This window comes from Oncorhynchus nerka, linkage group LG3, assembly GCF_034236695.1.
Source record: "Oncorhynchus nerka isolate Pitt River linkage group LG3, Oner_Uvic_2.0, whole genome shotgun sequence".
Taxonomy (NCBI): domain Eukaryota; kingdom Metazoa; phylum Chordata; class Actinopteri; order Salmoniformes; family Salmonidae; genus Oncorhynchus; species Oncorhynchus nerka.
Window position 1 is genome coordinate 23,815,183 of NC_088398.1, and position 23,742 is coordinate 23,838,924.

Here is a 23,742-nt window from a genome sequence, read left to right on the forward strand (position 1 = left end):
ACTCCAATCAAGTTGTAGATTCATCTCAAGTATGATCAATGGAAAAGCGGATGCACCTGAGCTCAATTTTGAGTCTCATATTTAAGGGTTTGCATATTTATGTAAATAAGGTCATTATATTTTTATTCCTTATACATTTGCTAAAATTTCTAAACCTGTTTTCGCTTTGTCATTATTGGGTATTGTGTTTTGGAATAAGGCTATAATATAACAACATGTGGGAAAGGGAAGGGATGTGAATTCTTTCCGAAATCACCGTAGAATCTGACATGATTTCAATTTGACATGAGACCTCAGTGTGATACCTTTTAGCCTCCAATAGAGGGCAGTGTCTGACCAGAATTAAGGGACTTTAATCAGTGGCTTACCTATCCACCAGATGGCTTTCTTATCGCCAGCACTTTAGAATTGACATAAGGAGAGACATGTTGGTGTTTTCAATTTACATGCATTGTACTTAGAGTTTATATATAGCCATTTTATTATGACTAAAAAATACATCCAACCATTTGCCTACCAAACTTTGCAACATCAACATGGCTAGGCCCTAACACATTTTGGTAAATTTGAAGGATAGCCTCTCCGCCCGAACGTGGGAATTAGGAAAAATAGTGAGGCAAGTGACTATATTTTCAACCAAATAGGAGAGGCTATCCCTACAGTGGGATGTCACACACAGACACAACCCTCGCTCCACGAACCAGGGGGCCAATATGACTGGCAAATAGATGTAAACCTGTGAGTGTCGCTATCCAAAACACAAGCCTACACAGTACAGTATACAGTACAAATCCGAGTCAGCAGAGAAGCAAAACATAGCAACATGTGCCCTTGACGCTGCCTATACGAGAGGGGTTGGACCTAAATGTGGGATTGGCCTGTATCAAAATGAACAGATGAAGATTTCACACTCCACCATCATTCGGGTAGGAGATAGTGAATGTGCTGTCTTCTATCGCGCAGGTCTCACACGTTGGACGGGGTGCGCCTTTTTCAAATAGTGTAGGCCTAATGGAATTCCCTATAGTCAGGTTGCACTTAATGGACAAGAAACGTAAATTAACGAATGAAAACAGCCTTTCAACTGAAAAGAAACAGAGCCACGGTAAATGTGTTATGAAACAACTGAACTACCGAGACACCATAAAGGGATGGTTGTCCATCTCCACCCTGCAAACTCCATACATTCCGCTGAGTTCATGTGACTAGCATGAAGGGGGAGGGGATGGCAAATGTTAAGCTATACACATAGGCCTACTAGCAGTTATTTGAGGGTAACTACCCAAATGGGGACTAGCTGGAAAGAGGAGGGAGTGGGAAAGTTTCACACAAGGAGAACAAATTATGGAGAGGGTAAAGCAACCTAAACGGAAAGAGGAAGATGGAGGTTGCTGAGAGTTCTGCTATTTGTTCTAGGATAGTGTTGACTAGAGGAATAGATATGAACATTCAACATTTCTTTAGGCCTATTTAAGCAATTGTAGTTGTATTTAAGGCACAACGCAGAGTGCCTGGATACAGCCCTTAGCCGTATATTGGTCTCGGTAGTTCAGTTGTTTCATAACACATTTGCGGTGGCTGTTTCTTTTCAGTTGGTATATTGGCCATATACCACAAACCCCTGAGGTGCCATATTGCTATTATAAACTGGTTACATAATACACCGATTAACGTAATTATAGCAGTAAAAATACATGTTTTGTCATACCCGTGGTATACCCTGGTGAAGACAGCTTGTCTGTCGAAACGATGGTTATTATATTATTGCATCTGAGCTCCTAGAGTGTGCGGCTCTCCCTTTTCTTTTTCATACCGTGACTGTCAGCCAATCAGCACCCAGTTTATAATAATGTAGAGCTTCTGTCTTCCATCACCATGGCATTAGACCAGGGGCCAGAAGTGTGACACCAATCAGGCTCCCGAGAACTGGAGTTGCCCATCCCTGCCTTAGACTAGAGTTCAACTACGTACAACTAGCCTACACAGCAGAGCGCTAAACTAACCATTTGTGTGCTAAATGTCTATCGGTTGCGCGTTGGCCTAATAACCTTTTTTCAGTCAACGAAAGCAATACAATACTTTCATGTATAGGACGAAGTTATTAATGACCAATAAAGAAACATTATTTCTCCGACTAGAAATACGTGTAATCGATCACACTAGGCGATCATATTCTATTCAGACGGGTCTGTGCGACTTGTACCCACACTTAAATGTCTTGCGCGCTCATGTCTCAGATTGCCCCACCCACCTCATGTATCTATAGGCTGGCCTGGTTTCCTATATAGCTTGATACGTGAACATCGTGTGCTTGTACTCCTTCAATAGTTTGGGCACGTTTCAACCAGCTCAATCCGAGCAGTTGCAGGTCAGTTCAAACTACAGGGTTTTAAATGAAACTTTTGCGCGACAATTCGTTTTTGTTAAATATATTTTAAATATGTCCACAAATGATTTCCAATAGTTTGTAATTGGTTGACTCCATGATTAATTAGCTAACAATGGAAATGAGCACGTACTGGAGGTGTAGAACACTTGTTGAATTGTGTTATATTACATTTGGAGGGAAAGAGAACAGATTGTTTACGCCCCAATATGACTTGGTTGGGTAACAACAAGCCGCTAGGAAAAGTTTTTATTTTTACTTTATACAATACCGATTTTTAAGTCATTCGAATGTATAACCGCTCAATTGGATAGATATTCTTGATAAATTAATCGATTGTTAAATAAATAATTTTACTTATCATTTGGAATTTAATAGGTGTGGGTTTTAAATTGGGAATGGAAACACTTAGGCTGCTTAGACAGGCAGCCCAATATCACAATTCTTTCCCCACAATTGATCTTTTGACCAATCAGATCAGCTCTAAAAAGATCTAATGTGATTGGTCAAAAGACTAATTTAGTGGGGGAAAAACGTTGTATCAACTTTGAGAGCAATTGCCCTGTAGCACTGCTTATCTAAAAGTATTCATTGTATTTTTATTCTTTTCATTTTGTTGGAGGTCTGCTCAAATGGAACGCATCTTGATTCAACAGCTTATGAAATATGGTGTAACTTTTTATGAGAAACTCCTGGATCTGTGCACTAGATTTATTAGGTAATGTTTTGATGGGAATTGATGCATTGCATTTCATGAGATTATTTAACTCTTGTGTAAAATATCTTCAGAAAACATGGGACATGAGACGTATGCGGCAGGGTAACCTAGTGGTTAGAGCGTTGGACTAGTAACCGGAAGGTTGCGAGTTCAAACCCCCGAGCTGACAAGGTACAAATCTGTCGTTCTGCCCCTGAACAGGCAGTTAACCCACTGTTCCCAGGCCGTCATTGAAAATAAGAATGTGTTCTTAACTGACTTGCCTGGTTAAATAAAGGTAAAATAACAATTTTAAAAAATTAATGTGGCAGGGTCTACAGGAAATCACGGACTACAAGAAGAAAACCAGCCACGTCACGGACACCGACATTACGCTTCCAGACAAACTAAACACCTTCTCTGCCCGCTTTGAGGATAAAACAGTTCCACCTTCGTGGCCTGCTAACAAGAGCTGCATCCCTCTCCTTCTCCGGGGCCGGCATGAGTAAAACATTTAAACGGCTGCTGGCCCAGACGGCATCCTTAGCCACGTCCTCGGAGCACGCGCAGACCAGCTGGCTGGTGTGTTTATGGACATATTCAATCGCTCCCTATCCCAGTCTGCTTCAAGATAGATACCATTGGTCCTGTACCCAAGAAGGCAAAGATAACTGAACTAAATGACTACCGCCCCGTAGCACTCACTTCTGTCATCATGAAGTGCTTTGATAGACTAGTCAAGGATCATATCACCTCCACCTTACCGGCCACCCTAGACCCACTTCAGTTTGCATACCACCCTAACAGGTCCGCAGACGATGCATTCGCCTGCACACTGCCCTATCTGGACAAGAGGAATACCTATGTAAGAATGCTGTTCATTGACTACAGCTCAGCATTCAACACCATAGTACCCTCCAAGCTCATCATCAAGCTGGAGGCCCTGGGCCTCAACCCCGCCCTGTGTAATTGGGTCCTGGACTTTCTGACCGGCCACCCCCAGGTGGTGGTGAAGGTAGGAAACAACATCTCCACCTTGCTGACCCTCAACACTGGGGCCCCACAAGGGTGTGTGCTCAGACCCCCCCCCCCCCCCTGTACTCCCTGTTCACCCACAACTGTGTGGCCATGCACGCCTCCAACTCAATCATCAAGTTTGCAGATGACACACCAGTAGTGGGCTTGATTACCAACAACGGCGAGACAGTCTACAGGGAGGAGGTGAGGGCACTTGGAGTGTGGTGTCAGGAAAACCACCTCTCCTTTATTTTGTTGACGCTGAGTGAGATGATCGTGGACTTCAGGAAACAGCAGAGGGCGCACCCCCCCAGATCACGGACAAACTGAAATGGTCCACCCACACAGACAGCGTGGTGAAGAAGGCGCAATAGCGCCTCTTCAACCACAGGAGGCTGAAGAAATTTGGCTTGTCACCCAAAACTCTGACTAACTTTTACAGATCCACAATCGAGAGCATCCTGTCGGGCTGTATCACAACCTGGTACAGAAACTGCTCTGCCCTCAACTGCAAGGCCCTCCAGAGGGTGGTGCGGTCTGCACAACGCATCACCGGGAGCAAACTACCTGCCCTCCGTGATACCTATAGCACCGATGTCACAGGAAGGCCAAAAAGATAATCAAAGACAACCACCTGAGCTACTGCCTGTTCACCCCGTTACCATCCAGAAAGTGAGGTCAGTACAGGTACATCAAAGCTGGGACTGAGAGATCTCAAGGCCATCAGACTGCTAAATAGCCATCACTAACTCGGAGAGGCTGCTGGCTAAATGGAGACCCAATCACTGGCCACTTTAACAAATGGATCACTAGTCACTTTATACAATGCCACTTGAATAATGTTTACATATCTTACATATCTCATATCATATGTATATACTGTATTTTATTCCATCTATTGCACCTTGTCTATGCCGCACGGCCATCACCCATCCATATATTTACATGTACATATTCTCATTCACCCCCTTTTTTTTTGTGTGTGTGTTAGGTAGTTGTTGGGGATTTGTTAGATTACTTGTTAGATATTACTGTGCCGTCTGAACCAGAAGCACAAGCATTTCCCTACACTTGCATTAACATCTGCTAACCATGTGTATGTGACCAATACATTATTTTATTTTTTTTGTAAATCAAAAAGGTTTTACTACATTTTGTTAGTTTAACTGAGAAAAGTACTACTATATGTGTAAATACTGTAACTGTAATGGTAGTTGTTCACACATGCAAGAGGCAGGTGGCAGCAGTGATCCTTCATTCCAGGTTTGAGGTGGTGGTGTAGGGGCTTTGACTGGGAAAAGCTAGGAGAACAATGTGGTCATTTAAAAGGGCAGTGGCATGTCTGGAGGGGAGGGGTCATATAGGGGGATGAGGGGTGGCATGGTATGTGAAATTCTGTAACTGCGTTTCCGGTTAATTACATGCCAGGGATTGGCATAACTTCACGCGCGGGTGTTTGTCATTGGAATTTGCTGTTTGGTTGTTTTTTTAAAAAGCACAAAAGGCCGATATGTTCACCTCTCACCAAGTACTAGCTATTTTGGTTAAAAGTAGCTATTTGGCTCTTGTTTAGAATGCCTCTAGGCCTATATGCATGGACTGTATGCATTAACTATACAATCTAGTTATGAATAAGTTTGACCTTTTCTCCGGACTAACCTGATAGCTAACCTTTCACATGTTCACTTCTGGTGCTGTATCTCCGATCAGACTACACGTCCCCCATCCACCCCTCCCACATGAGTCGAGAGTGCACAATATGGTGATAATGTATTGATATATGAGATTCCTAGAAGCATCAAGCATTATGTGATCTTTACATTCATTCGTTAATCTACGTAATCATTGTCTCAATGCCAATTGATGATTGTCATCACACTCCCCCCTGCCTGATTTTCTCCCACTAACATGTCAACTCTGGGTAGTAGGTGTTCTAAGCTGCATTCAAATTGGCCTGTTTACACTTATGGCCAGCCCAGTTGGTTCCCATTTACTTCAAATGGCTTGTGCTAATGGTTTTGATTGTCCAGAAGCCTTGTTTACAAGCCACACTGCAAAGATGTGATGGAAATGGTGGCCCTCCTATTTCCAAGAAAATCTCTCGTAATGAGTAAATATGGAAACGGTAGTGCACACACTACGGTCATAATGAGGAAATATGGAAACGGTAGTGCACACACTACGGTCATAATGAGGAAATATGGAAACGGTAGTGCACACTACGGTCATAATGAGGAAATATGGAAACAGTAGTGCACACTACGGTCATAATGAGGAAATATGGAAACGGTAGTGCACACTACGGTCATAATGAGGAAATATGGAAACGGTAGTGCACACTACGGTCATAATGATGAAATATGGAAACGGTAGTGCACACACTACGGTCATAATGAGGAAATATGGAAACGGTAGTGCACACTACGGTCATAATGAGGAAATATGGAAACGGTAGTGCACACTACGGTCATAATGAGGAAATATGGAAAGGGTAGTGCACACTACGGTCATAATGAGGAAATATGGAAACAATAGTGCACACTCTACGGTCATAATGAGGAAATATGGAAAGGGTAGTGCACACACTACGGTCATAATGAGGAAATATGGAAACGGTAGTGCACACACTACGGTCATAATGAGGAAATATGGAAACGGTAGTGCACACTACGGTCATAATGAGGAAATATGGAAACGGTAGTGCACACTACGGTCATAATGAGGAAATATGGAAAGGGTAGTGCACACTACGGTCATAATGAGGAAATATGGAAACAATAGTGCACACTCTACGGTCATAATGAGGAAATATGGAAAGGGTAGTGCACACACTACGGTCATAATGAGGAAATATGGAAACGGTAGTGCACACTACGGTCATAATGAGGAAATATGGAAACAGTAGTGCACACTACGGTCATAATTAGGAAATATGGAAACGGTAGTGCACACTACGGTCATAATGAGGAAATATGGAAACGGTAGTGCACACTACGGTCATAATGATGAAATATGGAAACGGTAGTGCACACACTACGGTCATAATGAGGAAATATGGAAACGGTAGTGCACACTACGGTCATAATGAGGAAATATGGAAACGGTAGTGCACACTACGGTCATAATGAGGAAATATGGAAAGGGTAGTGCACACTACGGTCATAATGAGGAAATATGGAAACAATAGTGCACACTCTACGGTCATAATGAGGAAATATGGAAAGGGTAGTGCACACACTACGGTCATAATGAGGAAATATGGAAACGGTAGTGCACACTACGGTCATAATGAGGAAATATGGAAACGGTAGTGCACACTACGGTCATAATGAGGAAATATGGAAACAGTAGTGCACACTCTACGGTCATAATGAGGAAATATGGAAAGGGTAGTGCACACACTACGGTCATAATGAGGAAATATGGAAACAGTAGTGCACACTACGGTCATAATTAGGAAATATGGAAACGGTAGTGCACACTACGGTCATAATGAGGAAATATGGAAACGGTAGTGCACACCGGTCATAATGAGGAAATATGGAAACGGTAGTGCACACTACGGTCATAATGAGGAAATATGGAAACGGTAGTGCACACCGGTCATAATGAGGAAATATGGAAACGGTAGTGCACACACTACGGTCATAATGAGGAAATATGGAAACGGTAGTGCACACACTACGGTCATAATGAGGAAATATGGAAACTGTAGTGCACACACTACGGTCATAATAAGTAAATATGGAAACGGTAGTGCACACACTACGGTCATAATGAGGAAATATGGAAACAGTAGTGCACACTACGGTCATAATGAGTAAATATGGAAACGGTAGTGCACACACTAGGGTCATGTGATGTGGAGGGTAGGTCTTTAAGCCCGGTAAGCGCTGGGGAGAATGGAGATCACACAACTTTTAAATCAATCAGATTTATGATGTGCTGTAATGCTGATGCAGAGTCGTTGCTATCAGATCGGTGGCTCTGAGGAGAGATTGAAGCTCTGACGGTAGCACAGTCTCAGCTGCTGATGCGGAGTCGTTGCTATCAGATCGGTGGCTCTGAGGAGAGATTGAAGCTCTGACTGTAGCACAGTCTCAGCTGCTGATGCCTCCAGCTCTCACCATTTATCAGCCCACATCCCTCAGTGGAGAAACCCCCGAGTTGTTTTTGATGGGAACAGTAGGGGGAGTGAGGATGCAGGAAGGAGCTATGGAAGGCTGTCATTGGCTGTGAGTTTGGGGGCTTGCTGTATGTGCTCACGAGACTGGTGCAGCAGAAACATGAAGCTAATGACAGTTTTACTGCTCCTGTGTCTGAGAGAGATTTGAATACTGCAAAAAATATCCTCTGTTTACAATGTAAAACACCAAATAATGCATGCAAAGCAGAATTAGGCTGCTATTTATCAAAATCCAGAAAAGATACATTAAATTCTACAACCACCTAAAAGGAAGCGATTCCCAAACCTTCCATAACAAAAATCACCTACAGAGAGATGAACCTGGAGAAGAGTCCCCTAAGCAAACTGGTCCTGGGGCTCTGTTCACTAACACAAACCGAGCCACAGGACAGCAACACAATTGAACCCAACCAAATCATGAGAAAAGATAATTACTTGACACATTGCTCAATTTGTCGTCAAACTAGAATGCTATTTGGCCCTAAACAAAGAGTACACAGTGGCAGAATACCTGACCACTGTGACTGACCCAAACTTAAAGAAAGCTTTGACTATGTACAGACTCAGTGAGCATAGCCTTGCTATTGAGAGAGGCCGCCGTAGGCAGACCTGGCTCTCCAGAGAAGACAGACCATGTACACTGCCCACAAAATGAGGTGGAAACTGAGCTGCACTTCCTAACCTCCTGCCAAATGTATGACCATCTTAGAGACGCATGTTTCCTTCAGATTACACAGATCAACAAAGATTTAAAAAACAAACCCAATTTTGATAAACTCCCATATCTACTGGGTGGAATACCACAGTGTGCCATCACAGCAGCAAGATTTGTGACCTGTTGCCATAAGAAAAGGGCAACCAGTGAAGAACAAACGCCATTGTAAATGCAACCCATATTTGTTTATTTTACCTTTTGTACTTTAACCATTTGCACATCGTTACAACACTGTATATAGACATTTGAAATGTCTTTTACTCTTTTGGAACTTCTGGGTAATGTTTAATGTCAATTTGTATTGTTTATTTCACTTGTGTTTTTTTTTTTTATCTACTTCACTTGCTTTGGCAATGTGACCGTATGTTTCCCATGCCAATAAAGCTCTTAAATTGAATTGAGAGAGAGATTAGATATTTTTGGAGGGCTGCTGCTGCTGCGCTCGCTCGCTCGCTCTCTCTCCCCATCCCATCTCCTTTGTGTTTTTCCATAGCCTCTCTGTCCCTCTCTTCCTGGTCTGACAGCAGCTCTTGGGCAGGCATTTTATAGCTTGATCTGAAATGTCATGTCATTTGAGAGGATGTATTGACGAGGGTGGCTGTCTCTTTCACTGTACTAATATTTTTAATAGATTTAGCCTATATCCGAACCTCGACATCCAAAACGTTCCAGAGCTACAATTCCCCAAATTGGTTTACCAGACAAGTGTCCCTGATTTTTGTCAATTTAAATTACATTGGATAAATTGATATCAGTTATGTTCTTTATTCGCTTTGAGAATGTTGACCGAGAACCTGTTCAAAGCCAAAGATTGACTTAATTTAATCTCCTCATCGGATTATTTGAAAGGAGACCCAACAATCAGATTACTTTATTTTAAGGTTGTTTATCGGACCCCTGCTTTGCTGACAGATTTAAAAGAAAGCTTTGGATTGGTCTACTGTGTGATCTTGGCCACAAGGTGATTGGCCATGAATCTCTGTAGTAACACATTTTTTGATAGTTGAGTAGTGAAGGAAACCTTCAAAGATATAGAACACATCAAATAGCATTTCCCAAAGGGACATTGATCTAGCATGGCATGATGATGGGATACTACTACAAGGCTGTGAGGTCATTGTCCATTTAACAGTATGGATGTCAAGCAATGCCACAATTTGGCATGAAGCCATGGACATAATTAAAAGTAAGATTCTGGTGACGTAAACATTCGTTTCATAATTGTTTGGAAGATTTCTGGAAGAGAAACTGAAACTCTTAGCCCAGTGAAATGGAAGGAGTTTATGTAACACCAAAACAAACTCCATGACTCCACAATCATAAAGGCGAAATTACCCACTAATGTGAACGATGCTGTTCTTCCGAGTCAACATGAACAAGGAGTGGTCAGTTCTGGAAGGCAAATCCTGATCTTTCTCACATATCATTCCTGAGGGCAGGTCAACGTTGTTACATAATCCAATGCGTTGACACGCATGTTCCCTTAGACGTGTGCCTTTTAAGCTTATGAACTCTTTATTTGTATTTTTTTCTCTCTTTCCACTTTGTTGGCTGGATGAGCAAATACCATCTGACAGATCGCAAAGAGTTTTTACACTATGGGGAGGTGGGTTGGGCTTATGTGTGTTAGAGCGCAAGCCACAGAGATTGATGCATTTCAGCTGTGTGTGACAGTGTGTGTGTGTGTGTGTGTGTGTGTGTGTGTGTGTGTGTGTGTGTGTTGGGCAAGTCTGCAGATCTGGTTGGGTGAGACCGGGCTATATAAAAGGGCGGAGCACAAAGCTGAAGCTTTCTCAGTAGTTCTCCCGTCACACTGTTGGGTACCCAAACTACCAGGTGCTCTTTGGTTGGCTGGGCGCTAGATGGTTGGAGGTTAGACTGGCCAGTTGGAGTAGCAGCCACAGGATCTTTACCACCACAGAGCCTGTGGAAGGTGTGGAGGATCCAACTTTTTTTTTCACGACTGCATTCCGGACCGCCTTTTTCCCCTGGAGCAAGTCGGAAACCCTGAATTTCAAGTCATTTTTTGCCGCATTCCTCCTTTTTGCCTGACCAAAAGGGTGTAATCGCAACCAGGTTGGCATATGAATCCCTCACGTTTCTACCTTCCCTGCACACTGCCAGCTTTTCCCCTTGCCTCCCCAGTGAAATTGTTGTTATTGATGCGGTGAACTTCGACATAAGACCCATGTTATTGGTCATGGAGAGATGCATTTAGATGGTGGCATAATGAGTTAGTTAGGATCTCTTTAGTGGTGGTGTGCCCCCCCACACCCCACCACCACACACAGCTGGTCCTGTTTACTTGACTTGTGAGTTGGAGCACTATCGCTCAGTTTTCCGCATCTCGCAGGAATGTACTTCAAAGCAAGCCACTCGAGCAGTTGGAAGTAAAGAAAAAATACAATTGAACACTTTTTTTTTTAAAGGATAGAACTGGGCTCTTTCCAATTATGGTTGTCACTTTTGAATAAGATCTGTAATATTGTCCTGAATTTAGTGTTGAGGGAATTCCTTAAATTGGCATGATAACAATCAAGATGACCTCTCATTACATGTGATATCTTCAGAGGCTGAATGAATGTAACGTTTTTCGACTCGAGTCCAAGTTTGCGGCTTTGTGAATAGCAGCATTGTTTCCCTCGTCAGATCTAGTTCAGGCATGTCGATTGGAGATTATTATTACATTTCTTTTAAAGGTTCTGAGAAATGGTGTCAGGTCCAAAACCAGACCAGATATTAGTTCTGACGATGGCACTCTTTTCTGGATGGGTTTGTCTGCAACTAGACTAGACTGCACTGGACATGACCGGATCAGGGAGACTGGGTTTGTTCATAGTCCTCGCCTCAGGCAAGAACTGTTCCCTTCCTCAAAGCCGTTCAGATGGTTTGAGTTTATTTGCAAGCATAGAAAACTGCCTCGTTTCTCATAATGCCAGTCTGTCGCCGGTATCAAACTTGAAGATAGGCTTTGGTTTCATTTGTAAGCACACGTTTGTCTTCCTCAGTGTTCAACAAAGTTTAGTTTGATGCTATTGTCTTCTACTTGGATGGTTCTAAAAACACTTTTTTTTTTATTGAGGCATCGGTATGCCTCTACACATGGGATGAATTATGGTTTCCTATTGGCTTAGTGGGCCGATGGAGTGACTCCATTATCTCTTTCTCTTCAGGTCTCCAGACCAGAGCTGCATCAACACACCGTGCAAAGAAACCAACCCCAGACCCACTACAGACATGATCATCAGACTGGGCAGGCTGACCCCTGGATACTTCCGCCTCCTACAGGTTTGTAAACTATTGACGGCCTTTCATTGGGGTTTTGTGTGTGCCTAATACTGTATGAATTCATGCGGAAGGGAATATATTGACATTTCTCTACTTATTGATATGACTTGTTACAGTGAGTCAGCACTGAATCATGTAAAGATGCAGTCCATGTGGAATCGTCAACACTTGAAAAAAAAAAACGCCATTCAAGTTCAGAAAAACAGTATTGTGTTCTAGAGTCGCAGATGCATTAGAAATTAGTCATATGGGCAGCATATCCGCTCCCACCCAGTCAATGAAATTCCTATTCTCCTTGCCACAGTTTGGTATTTGCTGATCTTTACGCTTGAATAACAATGGCCATGACCAATTATTTATTTATTTGTGTTTTTTTTGTTGAATAGAGTCCTTGTTGACTTAGGAAATGTCAGCTAAGATGTATCTCTTATGAGGGAGTTATGATTCACTCGACTTGGAATGTAAGAGCAGCGTGACAAGGTTTAACTTCCCCCTTGGCTCCGATGTGGATGTAAGCTAAATGAAAAATGGACCACGTCAGAGTATTTGAGCATTACTCCAAGGCCATGGTTTCTCTCCTCACATCCAGTAGCTAAAAGCTAATGAAAACGGCCTCTAATCCTCTTAAAATTAAGTAGTGTTTCCCCCTTATTGTCTGAGTTCTACTGTGGACTCTAAACGGTGCAAGTGACCAGTTGTTAAAACGGCATGACCAACACTAACTTGTCATGTTGAATTCAGCCAGGCGGGAATCTGGGCCTGGTGTATAATAGTAGCCACTTTCCCCAGGACCCCCCCCCCCCCCCCATCTGCGACGCACAATCTGCTTTCATCAACAAAGCCACTGATATGATTAGCATTGACGCTAATGCTAGTGATATTATTTCCTCCCCCTTTCTGTTGTTCCTCCTCCGCCGCAATAATCCTTTACGGACATGAATGTGATGCATGTCATCATTTGTGTAAAGTGTTTTCTCTGATATTTTAACTAATTGGAAAACAAATACCCCAAATACAGACTTTAGGAGAAAGTGACTCGTTGTTACATAAAATTACACATGTTGCTGTGATAATTGCTTTGTGGTAGGAGGAATTGAATAGGTGTGATGGTAGTGAGGACTTCTCTGCATTCTGGTTTGAATTTATGGTTCATGATGGTTATTACGCTTTCAGATACAGTAAGTTGAAGTTTACATGCACTTAGGTTTGAGTCATTAAAACTCGTTTTAATGACAGATTACTTCACTTATAATTCACTGTATCACATTTCCAGTGGATCAGAAGTTTACATACACTAAGTTGACTGTGCCTTTTAAACAGCTTGGAAAATTCCAGAAAATTATGTCATGGCTTTAGAAGCTTCTGATTGACTCAAATTATGTCAATTAGCCTATTGGAGGTGTACCTGTGGATGTATTTCAAGGCCTACCTTCAAACTCAGTGCCTCTATGCTTGACATCATGGGAAAATCAAAATAAATCAGCCAAGACTTAAGAAAAACAATCGTAGACCTCCACAAGTCTGGTTCATCCTTGGGAGCAGTTTCCAAACACCTGAAGGTAGCATGTTCATCTGTACAAACAATAGTACGCAAGTATAAACACCATGGGACCACGCAGCCGCCATACCGCTCAGGAAGGAGACCTGTTCTGTCTCCTAGAGATGAACGTACTTTGGTGTGAAAAGTGCAAGTCAATCCCAGAACAACAGCAAAGGACCTTGTGAAGATGCTGGAGGAAACGGGTACAAAAGTAACTATATCCACAGTAAACCGAGTCCTATATATCGACATAACCTGAAAGGCCACTCAGCAAGGAAGAAGCCACGACTCCAAAACCACCAAAAAAAGCCAGACTACGTTTTGCAACTGCACATGGGGACAAAGATTGTACTGATCTGATGAAACAAAAATGCTCAAAAACACTGCTCAAAAAAATAAAGGGAACACTTAAACAACACAATGTAACTCTAAGTCAATCACACTTCTGTGAAATCAAACTGTCCACTTAGGAACCAACACTGATTGACAATAAATTTCACATGCTGTTGTGCAAATGGAATAGACAACAGGTGGAAATTATAGGCAATTAGCAAGACACCCCCAATAAAGGAGTGGTTCTGCAGGTGGTGACCACAGACCACTTCTCAGTTCCTATGCTTCCTGGCTGATGTTTTGGTCACTTTTGAATGCTGGCGGTGCTTTCACTTTAGTGGTAGCATGAGATGGAGTCTACAACCCACACAAGTGGCTCAGGTAGTGCAGCTCATCCAGGATGGCACATCAATGCGAGCTGTGGCAAGAAGGTTTGCTGTGTCTGTCAGCGTAGTGTCCAGAGCATGGAGGCGCTACCAGGAGACAGGCCAGTACATCAGGAGACGTGGAGGAGGCTGTAGGAGGGCAAAAACCCAGCAGCAGGACCGCTACCTCCGCCTTTGTGCAAGGAGGAGCAGGAGGAGCACTGCCAGAGCCCTGCAAAATGACCTCCAGCAGGCCACAAATGTGCATGTGTCTGCACAAACGGTCAGAAACAGACTCCATGAGAGTGGTATGAGGGCCCGACGTGCACAGGTGGGGGTTGTGCTTACAGCCCAACACCGTGCAGGACGTTTAGCATTTGCCAGAGAACACCAAGATTGGCAAATTCGCCACTGGCACCCTGTGCTCTTCACAGATGAAAGCAGGTTCACACTGAGCACATGTGACAGACGTGACAGAGTCTGGAGACGCCGTGGAGAACGTTCTGCTGCCTGCAACATCCTCCAGCATGAACGGTTTGGCGGTGGGTCAGTCGTGGGGTGGCATTTCTTTGGGGGGCCGCACAGCCCTCCATGTGCTCGCCAGAGGTAGCCTGACTGCCATTCGGTACCGAGATGAGATCCTCAGACCCCTTGTGAGACCATATGCTGGTGCGGTTGGCCCTGGGTTCCTCCTAATGCAAGACAATGCTAGACCTCATGTGGCTGGAGTGTGTCAGAAGTTCCTGCAAGAGGAAGGCATTGATGCTATGGACTGGCCCGCCCGTTCTCCAGACCTGAATCCAATTGAGCACATCTGGCACATCATGTCTCGCTCCATCCTCCAACGCCACGTTGCACCACAGACTGTCCAGGAGTTGGCAGATACTTTAGTCCAGGTCTGGGAGGAGATCCCTCAGGAGACCATCCGCCACCTCATCAGGAGCATGCCCAGGCATTGTAGGGAGGTCATACAGGCACGTGGAGGCCACACACACTACTGAGCCTCATTTTGACTTGTTTTAAGGACATTACATCAAAGTTGGATCAGCCTGTAGTGTGGTTTTCCACTTTAATTTTGAGTGTGACTCCAAATCCAGACCTCCATGGGTTGATAAATTTGATTTCCATTGATTATTTTTGTGTGATTTTGTTGTCAGCACATTCAACTATGTAAAGAAAAGAAAAAGAAAAAGCATTTAAACATTTTTTTTAAAAAGCATTTAATAAGAATATTTCATTCATTCAGATCTAGGATGTGTTATTTTAGTGTTCCCTTTGTTTTTTTGAGCAGTGTATATAACTGTTTGGTCATAATGTCCATGCATATGTTTGGAGGAAAAAGGGTGAGGCTTGCAAGCTGAAGAACACCATCCCAACTGTGAAGCACGAGGGTGGCAGCGTCATGTTGTGGTGCTGCTTTGTTGCAGGAGGCACTGGTGCACTTCACAAAATAGATGGCATCATGAGGAAGAAAAAGTATGTGGATTTATTGAAGAAACATCCCAAAACCCCAGTCAAGAAGTTAAAGCTTGGTCGCAAATGGGTCTTCCAAATGGACAATGACCCCAAGCATACTTCTAAAGTTGTGGCAAAATGGCTTAAGGGCAACAAAGTCAAGGTATTGGAGTGGCCATCACAAAGCCCTGACCTCAATCCTATAGAAAATGTGTGGGCAGAACTGAAAAAGTGTGTGCGAGCAAGGAGGCCTACAAACCTGACTCAGTTACACCAGCTCTGTCAGGAGGAATGGGCCAAAATTCACTTACTGTGAAAGGCTACCGGAAACCTTTGACCCAAGTTAAACAATTTAAATGCAATGCTACCAAACACTAATTGAGTGTATCTGACACACTGGGAATGTGACGAAAGAAATAAAAGCTGAAATAAATCATTCTCTCTACTATTATTCTGACATTTCACATTAAAATAAAGTGGTGACTAACCTAAAACAGGGAATTTTTACTAGGATTAAATGTCAGGAATTGTGAAACTGAGTTTAAATGTATTTGGCTAAGGTATGTAAACTTCTGACTTCAACTGTACATCTGGTTAGTAAATCAAGATTCTCCATTTTATTTTTTAAATGTATTGTACCTTTTTATTTAACTAGGTAATAAGAACAAGTTCTTATTTACAATGACTGCCTAGGAACAGTGGGTTAACTGCCTTGTTCAGGGGCAGAACGACAGATTTTTAAATTGTCAGCTTGGGGATTCGATCTAGCAACCTTTCGGTTACTGGCCCAACACTCTAACCCACTAGGCTACCTGCTGGTTACTGGCCCAACACTCTAACCACTAGGCTACCTGCTGGTTACTGGCCCAACACTCTAACCACTAGGCTACCTGCTGGTTACTGGCCCAACACTCTAACCACTAGGCTACCTGCTGGTTACTGGCCCAACACTCTAACCACTAGGCTACCTGCTGGTTACTGGCCCAACACTCTAACCACTAGGCTACCTGCTGGTTACTGGCCCAACACTCTAACCACTAGGCTACCTGCTGGTTACTGGCCCAACACTCTAACCACTAGGCTACCTGCTGGTTACTGGCCCAACACTCTAACCACTAGGCTACCTGCTGGTTACTGGCCCAACACTCTAACCACTAGGCTACCTGCTGGTTACTGGCCCAACACTCTAACCACTAGGCTACCTGCTGGTTACTGGCCCAACACTCTAACCACTAGGCTACCTGCTGGTTACTGGCCCAACACTCTAACCACTAGGCTACCTGCTGGTTACTGGCCCAACACTCTAACCACTAGGCTACCTGCTGGTTACTGGCCCAACACTCTAACCACTAGGCTACCTGCTGGTTACTGGCCCAACACTCTAACCACTAGGCTACCTGCTGGTTACTGGCCCAACACTCTAACCACTAGGCTACCTGCTGGTTACTGGCCCAACACTCTAACCACTAGGCTACCTGCTGGTTACTGGCCCAACACTCTAACCACTAGGCTACCTGCTGGTTACTGGCCCAACACTCTAACCACTAGGCTACCTGCTGGTTACTGGCCCAACACTCTAACCACTAGGCTACCTGCTGGTTACTGGCCCAACACTCTAACCACTAGGCTACCTGCTGGTTACTGGCCCAACACTCTAACCACTAGGCTACCTGCTGGTTACTGGCCCAACACTCTAACCACTAGGCTACCTGCTGGTTACTGGCCCAACACTCTAACCACTAGGCTACCTGCTGGTTACTGGCCCAACACTCTAACCACTAGGCTACCTGCTGGTTACTGGCCCAACACTCTAACCACTAGGCTACCTGCTGGTTACTGGCCCAACACTCTAACCACTAGGCTACCTGCTGGTTACTGGCCCAACACTCTAACCACTAGGCTACCTGCTGGTTACTGGCCCAACACTCTAACCACTAGGCTACCCTGCTGGTTACTGGCCCAACACTCTAACCACTAGGCTACCTGCTGGTTACTGGCCCAACACTCTAACCACTAGGCTACCTGCTGGTTACTGGCCCAACACTCTAACCACTAGGCTACCTGCTGGTTACTGGCCCAACACTCTAACCACTAGGCTACCTGCTGGTTACTGGCCCAACACTCTAACCACTAGGCTACCTGCTGGTTACTGGCCCAACACTCTAACCACTAGGCTACCTGCTGGTTACTGGCCCAACACTCTAACCACTAGGCTACCTGCTGGTTACTGGCCCAACACTCTAACCACTAGGCTACCTGCTGGTTACTGGCCCAACACTCTAACCACTAGGCTACCTGCTGGTTACTGGCCCAACACTCTAACCACTAGGCTACCTGCTGGTTACTGGCCCAACACTCTAACCACTAGGCTACCTGCTGGTTACTGGCCCAACACTCTAACCACTAGGCTACCTGCTGGTTACTGGCCCAACACTCTAACCACTAGGCTACCTGCTGGTTACTGGCCCAACACTCTAACCACTAGGCTACCTGCTGGTTACTGGCCCAACACTCTAACCACTAGGCTACCTGCTGGTTACTGGCCCAACACTCTAACCACTAGGCTACCTGCTGGTTACTGGCCCAACACTCTAACCACTAGGCTACCCTGCTGGTTACTGGCCCAACACTCTAACCACTAGGCTACCTGCTGGTTACTGGCCCAACACTCTAACCACTAGGCTACCTGCTGGTTACTGGCCCAACACTCTAACCACTAGGCTACCTGCTGGTTACTGGCCCAACACTCTAACCACTAGGCTACCTGCTGGTTACTGGCCCAACACTCTAACCACTAGGCTACCTGCTGGTTACTGGCCCAACACTCTAACCACTAGGCTACCTGCTGGTTACTGGCCCAACACTCTAACCACTAGGCTACCTGCTGGTTACTGGCCCAACACTCTAACCACTAGGCTACCTGCTGGTTACTGGCCCAACACTCTAACCACTAGGCTACCTGCTGGTTACTGGCCCAACACTCTAACCACTAGGCTACCTGCTGGTTACTGGCCCAACACTCTAACCACTAGGCTACCTGCTGGTTACTGGCCCAACACTCTAACCACTAGGCTACCCTGCTGGTTACTGGCCCAACACTCTAACCACTAGGCTACCCTGCTGGTTACTGGCCCAACACTCTAACCACTAGGCTACCTGCTGGTTACTGGCCCAACACTCTAACCACTAGGCTACCTGCTGGTTACTGGCCCAACACTCTAACCACTAGGCTACCTGCTGGTTACTGGCCCAACACTCTAACCACTAGGCTACCTGCTGGTTACTGGCCCAACACTCTAACCACTAGGCTACCTGCTGGTTACTGGCCCAACACTCTAACCACTAGGCTACCTGCTGGTTACTGGCCCAACACTCTAACCACTAGGCTACCTGCTGGTTACTGGCCCAACACTCTAACCACTAGGCTACCTGCTGGTTACTGGCCCAACACTCTAACCACTAGGCTACCTGCTGGTTACTGGCCCAACACTCTAACCACTAGGCTACCCTGCTGGTTACTGGCCCAACACTCTAACCACTAGGCTACCCTGCTGGTTACTGGCCCAACACTCTAACCACTAGGCTACCTGCTGGTTACTGGCCCAACACTCTAACCACTAGGCTACCTGCTGGTTACTGGCCCAACACTCTAACCACTAGGCTACCTGCTGGTTACTGGCCCAACACTCTAACCACTAGGCTACCTGCTGGTTACTGGCCCAACACTCTAACCACTAGGCTACCTGCTGGTTACTGGCCCAACACTCTAACCACTAGGCTACCTGCTGGTTACTGGCCCAACACTCTAACCACTAGGCTACCTGCTGGTTACTGGCCCAACACTCTAACCACTAGGCTACCTGCTGGTTACTGGCCCAACACTCTAACCACTAGGCTACCTGCTGGTTACTGGCCCAACACTCTAACCACTAGGCTACCTGCTGGTTACTGGCCCAACACTCTAACCACTAGGCTACCTGCTGGTTACTGGCCCAACACTCTAACCACTAGGCTACCCTGCTGGTTACTGGCCCAACACTCTAACCACTAGGCTACCTGCTGGTTACTGGCCCAACACTCTAACCACTAGGCTACCTGCTGGTTACTGGCCCAACACTCTAACCACTAGGCTACCTGCTGGTTACTGGCCCAACACTCTAACCACTAGGCTACCTGCTGGTTACTGGCCCAACACTCTAACCACTAGGCTACCTGCTGGTTACTGGCCCAACACTCTAACCACTAGGCTACCTGCTGGTTACTGGCCCAACACTCTAACCACTAGGCTACCCTGCTGGTTACTGGCCCAACACTCTAACCACTAGGCTACCTGCTGGTTACTGGCCCAACACTCTAACCACTAGGCTACCTGCTGGTTACTGGCCCAACACTCTAACCACTAGGCTACCTGCTGGTTACTGGCCCAACACTCTAACCACTAGGCTACCCTGCTGGTTACTGGCCCAACACTCTAACCACTAGGCTACCTGCTGGTTACTGGCCCAACACTCTAACCACTAGGCTACCTGCTGGTTACTGGCCCAACACTCTAACCACTAGGCTACCTGCTGGTTACTGGCCCAACACTCTAACCACTAGGCTACCTGCTGGTTACTGGCCCAACACTCTAACCACTAGGCTACCTGCTGGTTACTGGCCCAACACTCTAACCACTAGGCTACCTGCTGGTTACTGGCCCAACACTCTAACCACTAGGCTACCTGCTGGTTACTGGCCCAACACTCTAACCACTAGGCTACCCTGCTGGTTACTGGCCCAACACTCTAACCACTAGGCTACCTGCTGGTTACTGGCCCAACACTCTAACCACTAGGCTACCTGCTGGTTACTGGCCCAACACTCTAACCACTAGGCTACCTGCTGGTTACTGGCCCAACACTCTAACCACTAGGCTACCTGCTGGTTACTGGCCCAACACTCTAACCACTAGGCTACCCTGCTGGTTACTGGCCCAACACTCTAACCCACTAGGCTACCTGCTGGTTACTGGCCCAACACTCTAACCACTAGGCTACCTGCTGGTTACTGGCCCAACACTCTAACCACTAGGCTACCTGCTGGTTACTGGCCCAACACTCTAACCACTAGGCTACCTGCTGGTTACTGGCCCAACACTCTAACCACTAGGCTACCTGCTGGTTACTGGCCCAACACTCTAACCACTAGGCTACCTGCTGGTTACTGGCCCAACACTCTAACCACTAGGCTACCCTGCTGGTTACTGGCCCAACACTCTAACCACTAGGCTACCTGCTGGTTACTGGCCCAACACTCTAACCACTAGGTTACCTGCTGGTTACTGGCCCAACACTCTAACCACTAGGCTACCTGCTGGTTACTGGCCCAACACTCTAACCACTAGGTTACCTGCTGGTTACTGGCCCAACACTCTAACCACTAGGCTACCTGCTGGTTACTGGCCCAACACTCTAACCACTAGGCTACCTGCTGGTTACTGGCCCAACACTCTAACCACTAGGCTACCTGCTGGTTACTGGCCCAACACTCTAACCACTAGGCTACCCTGCTGGTTACTGGCCCAACACTCTAACCACTAGGCTACCCTGCTGGTTACTGGCCCAACACTCTAACCACTAGGCTACCCTGCTGGTTACTGGCCCAACACTCTAACCACTAGGCTACCCTGCTGGTTACTGGCCCAACACTCTAACCACTAGGCTACCTGCTGGTTACTGGCCCAACACTCTAACCACTAGGCTACCTGCTGGTTACTGGCCCAACACTCTAACCACTAGGCTACCTGCTGGTTACTGGCCCAACACTCTAACCACTAGGTTACCTGCTGGTTACTGGCCCAACACTCTAACCACTAGGCTACCTGCTGGTTACTGGCCCAACACTCTAACCACTAGGCTACCCTGCTGGTTACTGGCCCAACACTCTAACCACTAGGCTACCCTGCTGGTTACTGGCCCAACACTCTAACCACTAGGCTACCTGCTGGTTACTGGCCCAACACTCTAACCACTAGGTTACCTGCTGGTTACTGGCCCAACACTCTAACCACTAGGCTACCTGCTGGTTACTGGCCCAACACTCTAACCACTAGGTTACCTGCTGGTTACTGGCCCAACACTCTAACCACTAGGCTACCTGCTGGTTACTGGCCCAACACTCTAACCACTAGGCTACCTGCTGGTTACTGGCCCAACACTCTAACCACTAGGCTACCTGCTGGTTACTGGCCCAACACTCTAACCACTAGGCTACCCTGCTGGTTACTGGCCCAACACTCTAACCACTAGGCTACCCTGCTGGTTACTGGCCCAACACTCTAACCACTAGGCTACCCTGCTGGTTACTGGCCCAACACTCTAACCACTAGGCTACCTGCTGGTTACTGGCCCAACACTCTAACCACTAGGCTACCCTGCTGCCCAGGTAGCGGTATTGTTTTTAAAAGGAAGAAGCTTTATTGCATTTTTTTTTTCTGTACATTTTCATGTTTCGTCACATTCAATTATCTTTTTATAGAATCTTTGACTTAATGTTGCCTAAGGCATTGGTTTTGTTTTTCCAGATTTGGTTCAGATATGTTCTCCGACCCATATGTTGATAACTCAACTTTTGCCTTTTGTGTGTTCTCTCTACAGAGACAGGTGGCGGGTGAGGTGCAGACCCAGCCACAGGACCGCGCGGTCAACCAGATAGCCTTGATGCTGGCCATCATGGGCCTGAGCCTGTCCTACTACAGTGCCAAACAGATGACCGAGAAGGTCCAGAGGCTCCAGAAGAGAAGAGATCCCCATACCCCCTGAAGAGACCCCCCCCCCTCCATGGAGATGACAGTGTCGGTGTCCAGAACAACACCTTTTCACAACCAATCAGTCGTAGTCACGTCGTTCAGACACTGGAGTTTTACTGGGATCACTCTCAATGCGAGGAGAATTCGGGGGCTGCTGCTGTTAAGGGTATCTTCATTTTTCACCCCAATGGATGTTGGGAGGACCTTGTGGGTCGATTAAAAAAAAATGGGGGTGTGTATGTGGGAAAGGCCCATGGTGGGGTTTGTGTGGTCCTGATAAAGTTTGGGGGGTAAAAAGTACAACCAGCTGTCTATGGTCAGGCTTGGCCCCTGCTTCAGTCGTTGCCAGGGTACATGCGTGCAGGATGCCGTCAATACTGTTCTGAGCTAAAAAGGGATAGAGAAATGCTTAATTGAATATTCTAATGTACTGTGAATCTTGCCTGTGAATCTTGCCAACTATATGACAGTTTGTCTAAAATAACTGAACAGTAATTATTTTTTTAAGGGAAGGCTATCTGCACTTGAGATGTATCTAGTAATGACTGAAGGCGGGCCCGTAGTGTGGTTGAAAGTGGGAAGAAAGGAACCCTCTTAGGTTTTTTGTAATTCCTTATTGTTAAAAAAATTAAAGTGAGCCATGTGAACTAGATGTGGAGGAGTCTCAAACTGGTCAATAATTCCACACGTGTTCAATATCTGTTAATGTCAGACACAAACAACCGTACATTACTGGTGAAATTAAGTATTTTAACGTTTTGGGAACTTGCTTATCCAAATATATGAAAGAAAGGCACTTCAATCACAACTTTGTTTTTCACAATGTTTCCAGATTAAAGTCTTGATAAAAATGTGTGGCTTTCTTTAAAGAACTCGATCTGCAATAGCTACTAGGTGTTACCACAAATATTCTAACTTTAGTAAACGTTGCATGGGTGTGCGGCTTTTAATCTCTTCGTTAATACTGTCACAT

At 45.6% G+C, this 23,742-nt stretch overlaps 1 protein-coding gene across 3 annotated transcripts; it reads left to right on the plus strand.

The window, feature by feature from the left end:
- Positions 1-2,269: 2,269 nt before the first annotated feature.
- Positions 2,270-23,421, plus strand: LOC135564655 (putative transmembrane protein ZNF593OS). 3 transcript variants are annotated; one of them, XR_010461181.1, is made up of 3 exons: positions 2,270-2,368; positions 12,175-12,289; positions 22,618-23,421. XR_010461181.1 is itself a non-coding variant. In XM_065010083.1 (3 exons), exons 1-3 carry the CDS (start codon positions 11,357-11,359, stop codon positions 22,780-22,782), a joined length of 315 nt encoding a protein of 104 aa, XP_064866155.1. In that variant the 5' UTR covers positions 11,323-11,356; the 3' UTR covers positions 22,783-23,421. The 3 variants fall into 3 exon arrangements, 1 of the variants encoding a protein (XP_064866155.1); XR_010461179.1 differs by lacking the exon at positions 2,270-2,368 and adding an exon at positions 10,780-11,077; XM_065010083.1 differs by lacking the exon at positions 2,270-2,368 and adding an exon at positions 11,323-11,391.
- The last annotated feature ends 321 nt before the right edge of the window (positions 23,422-23,742 follow it).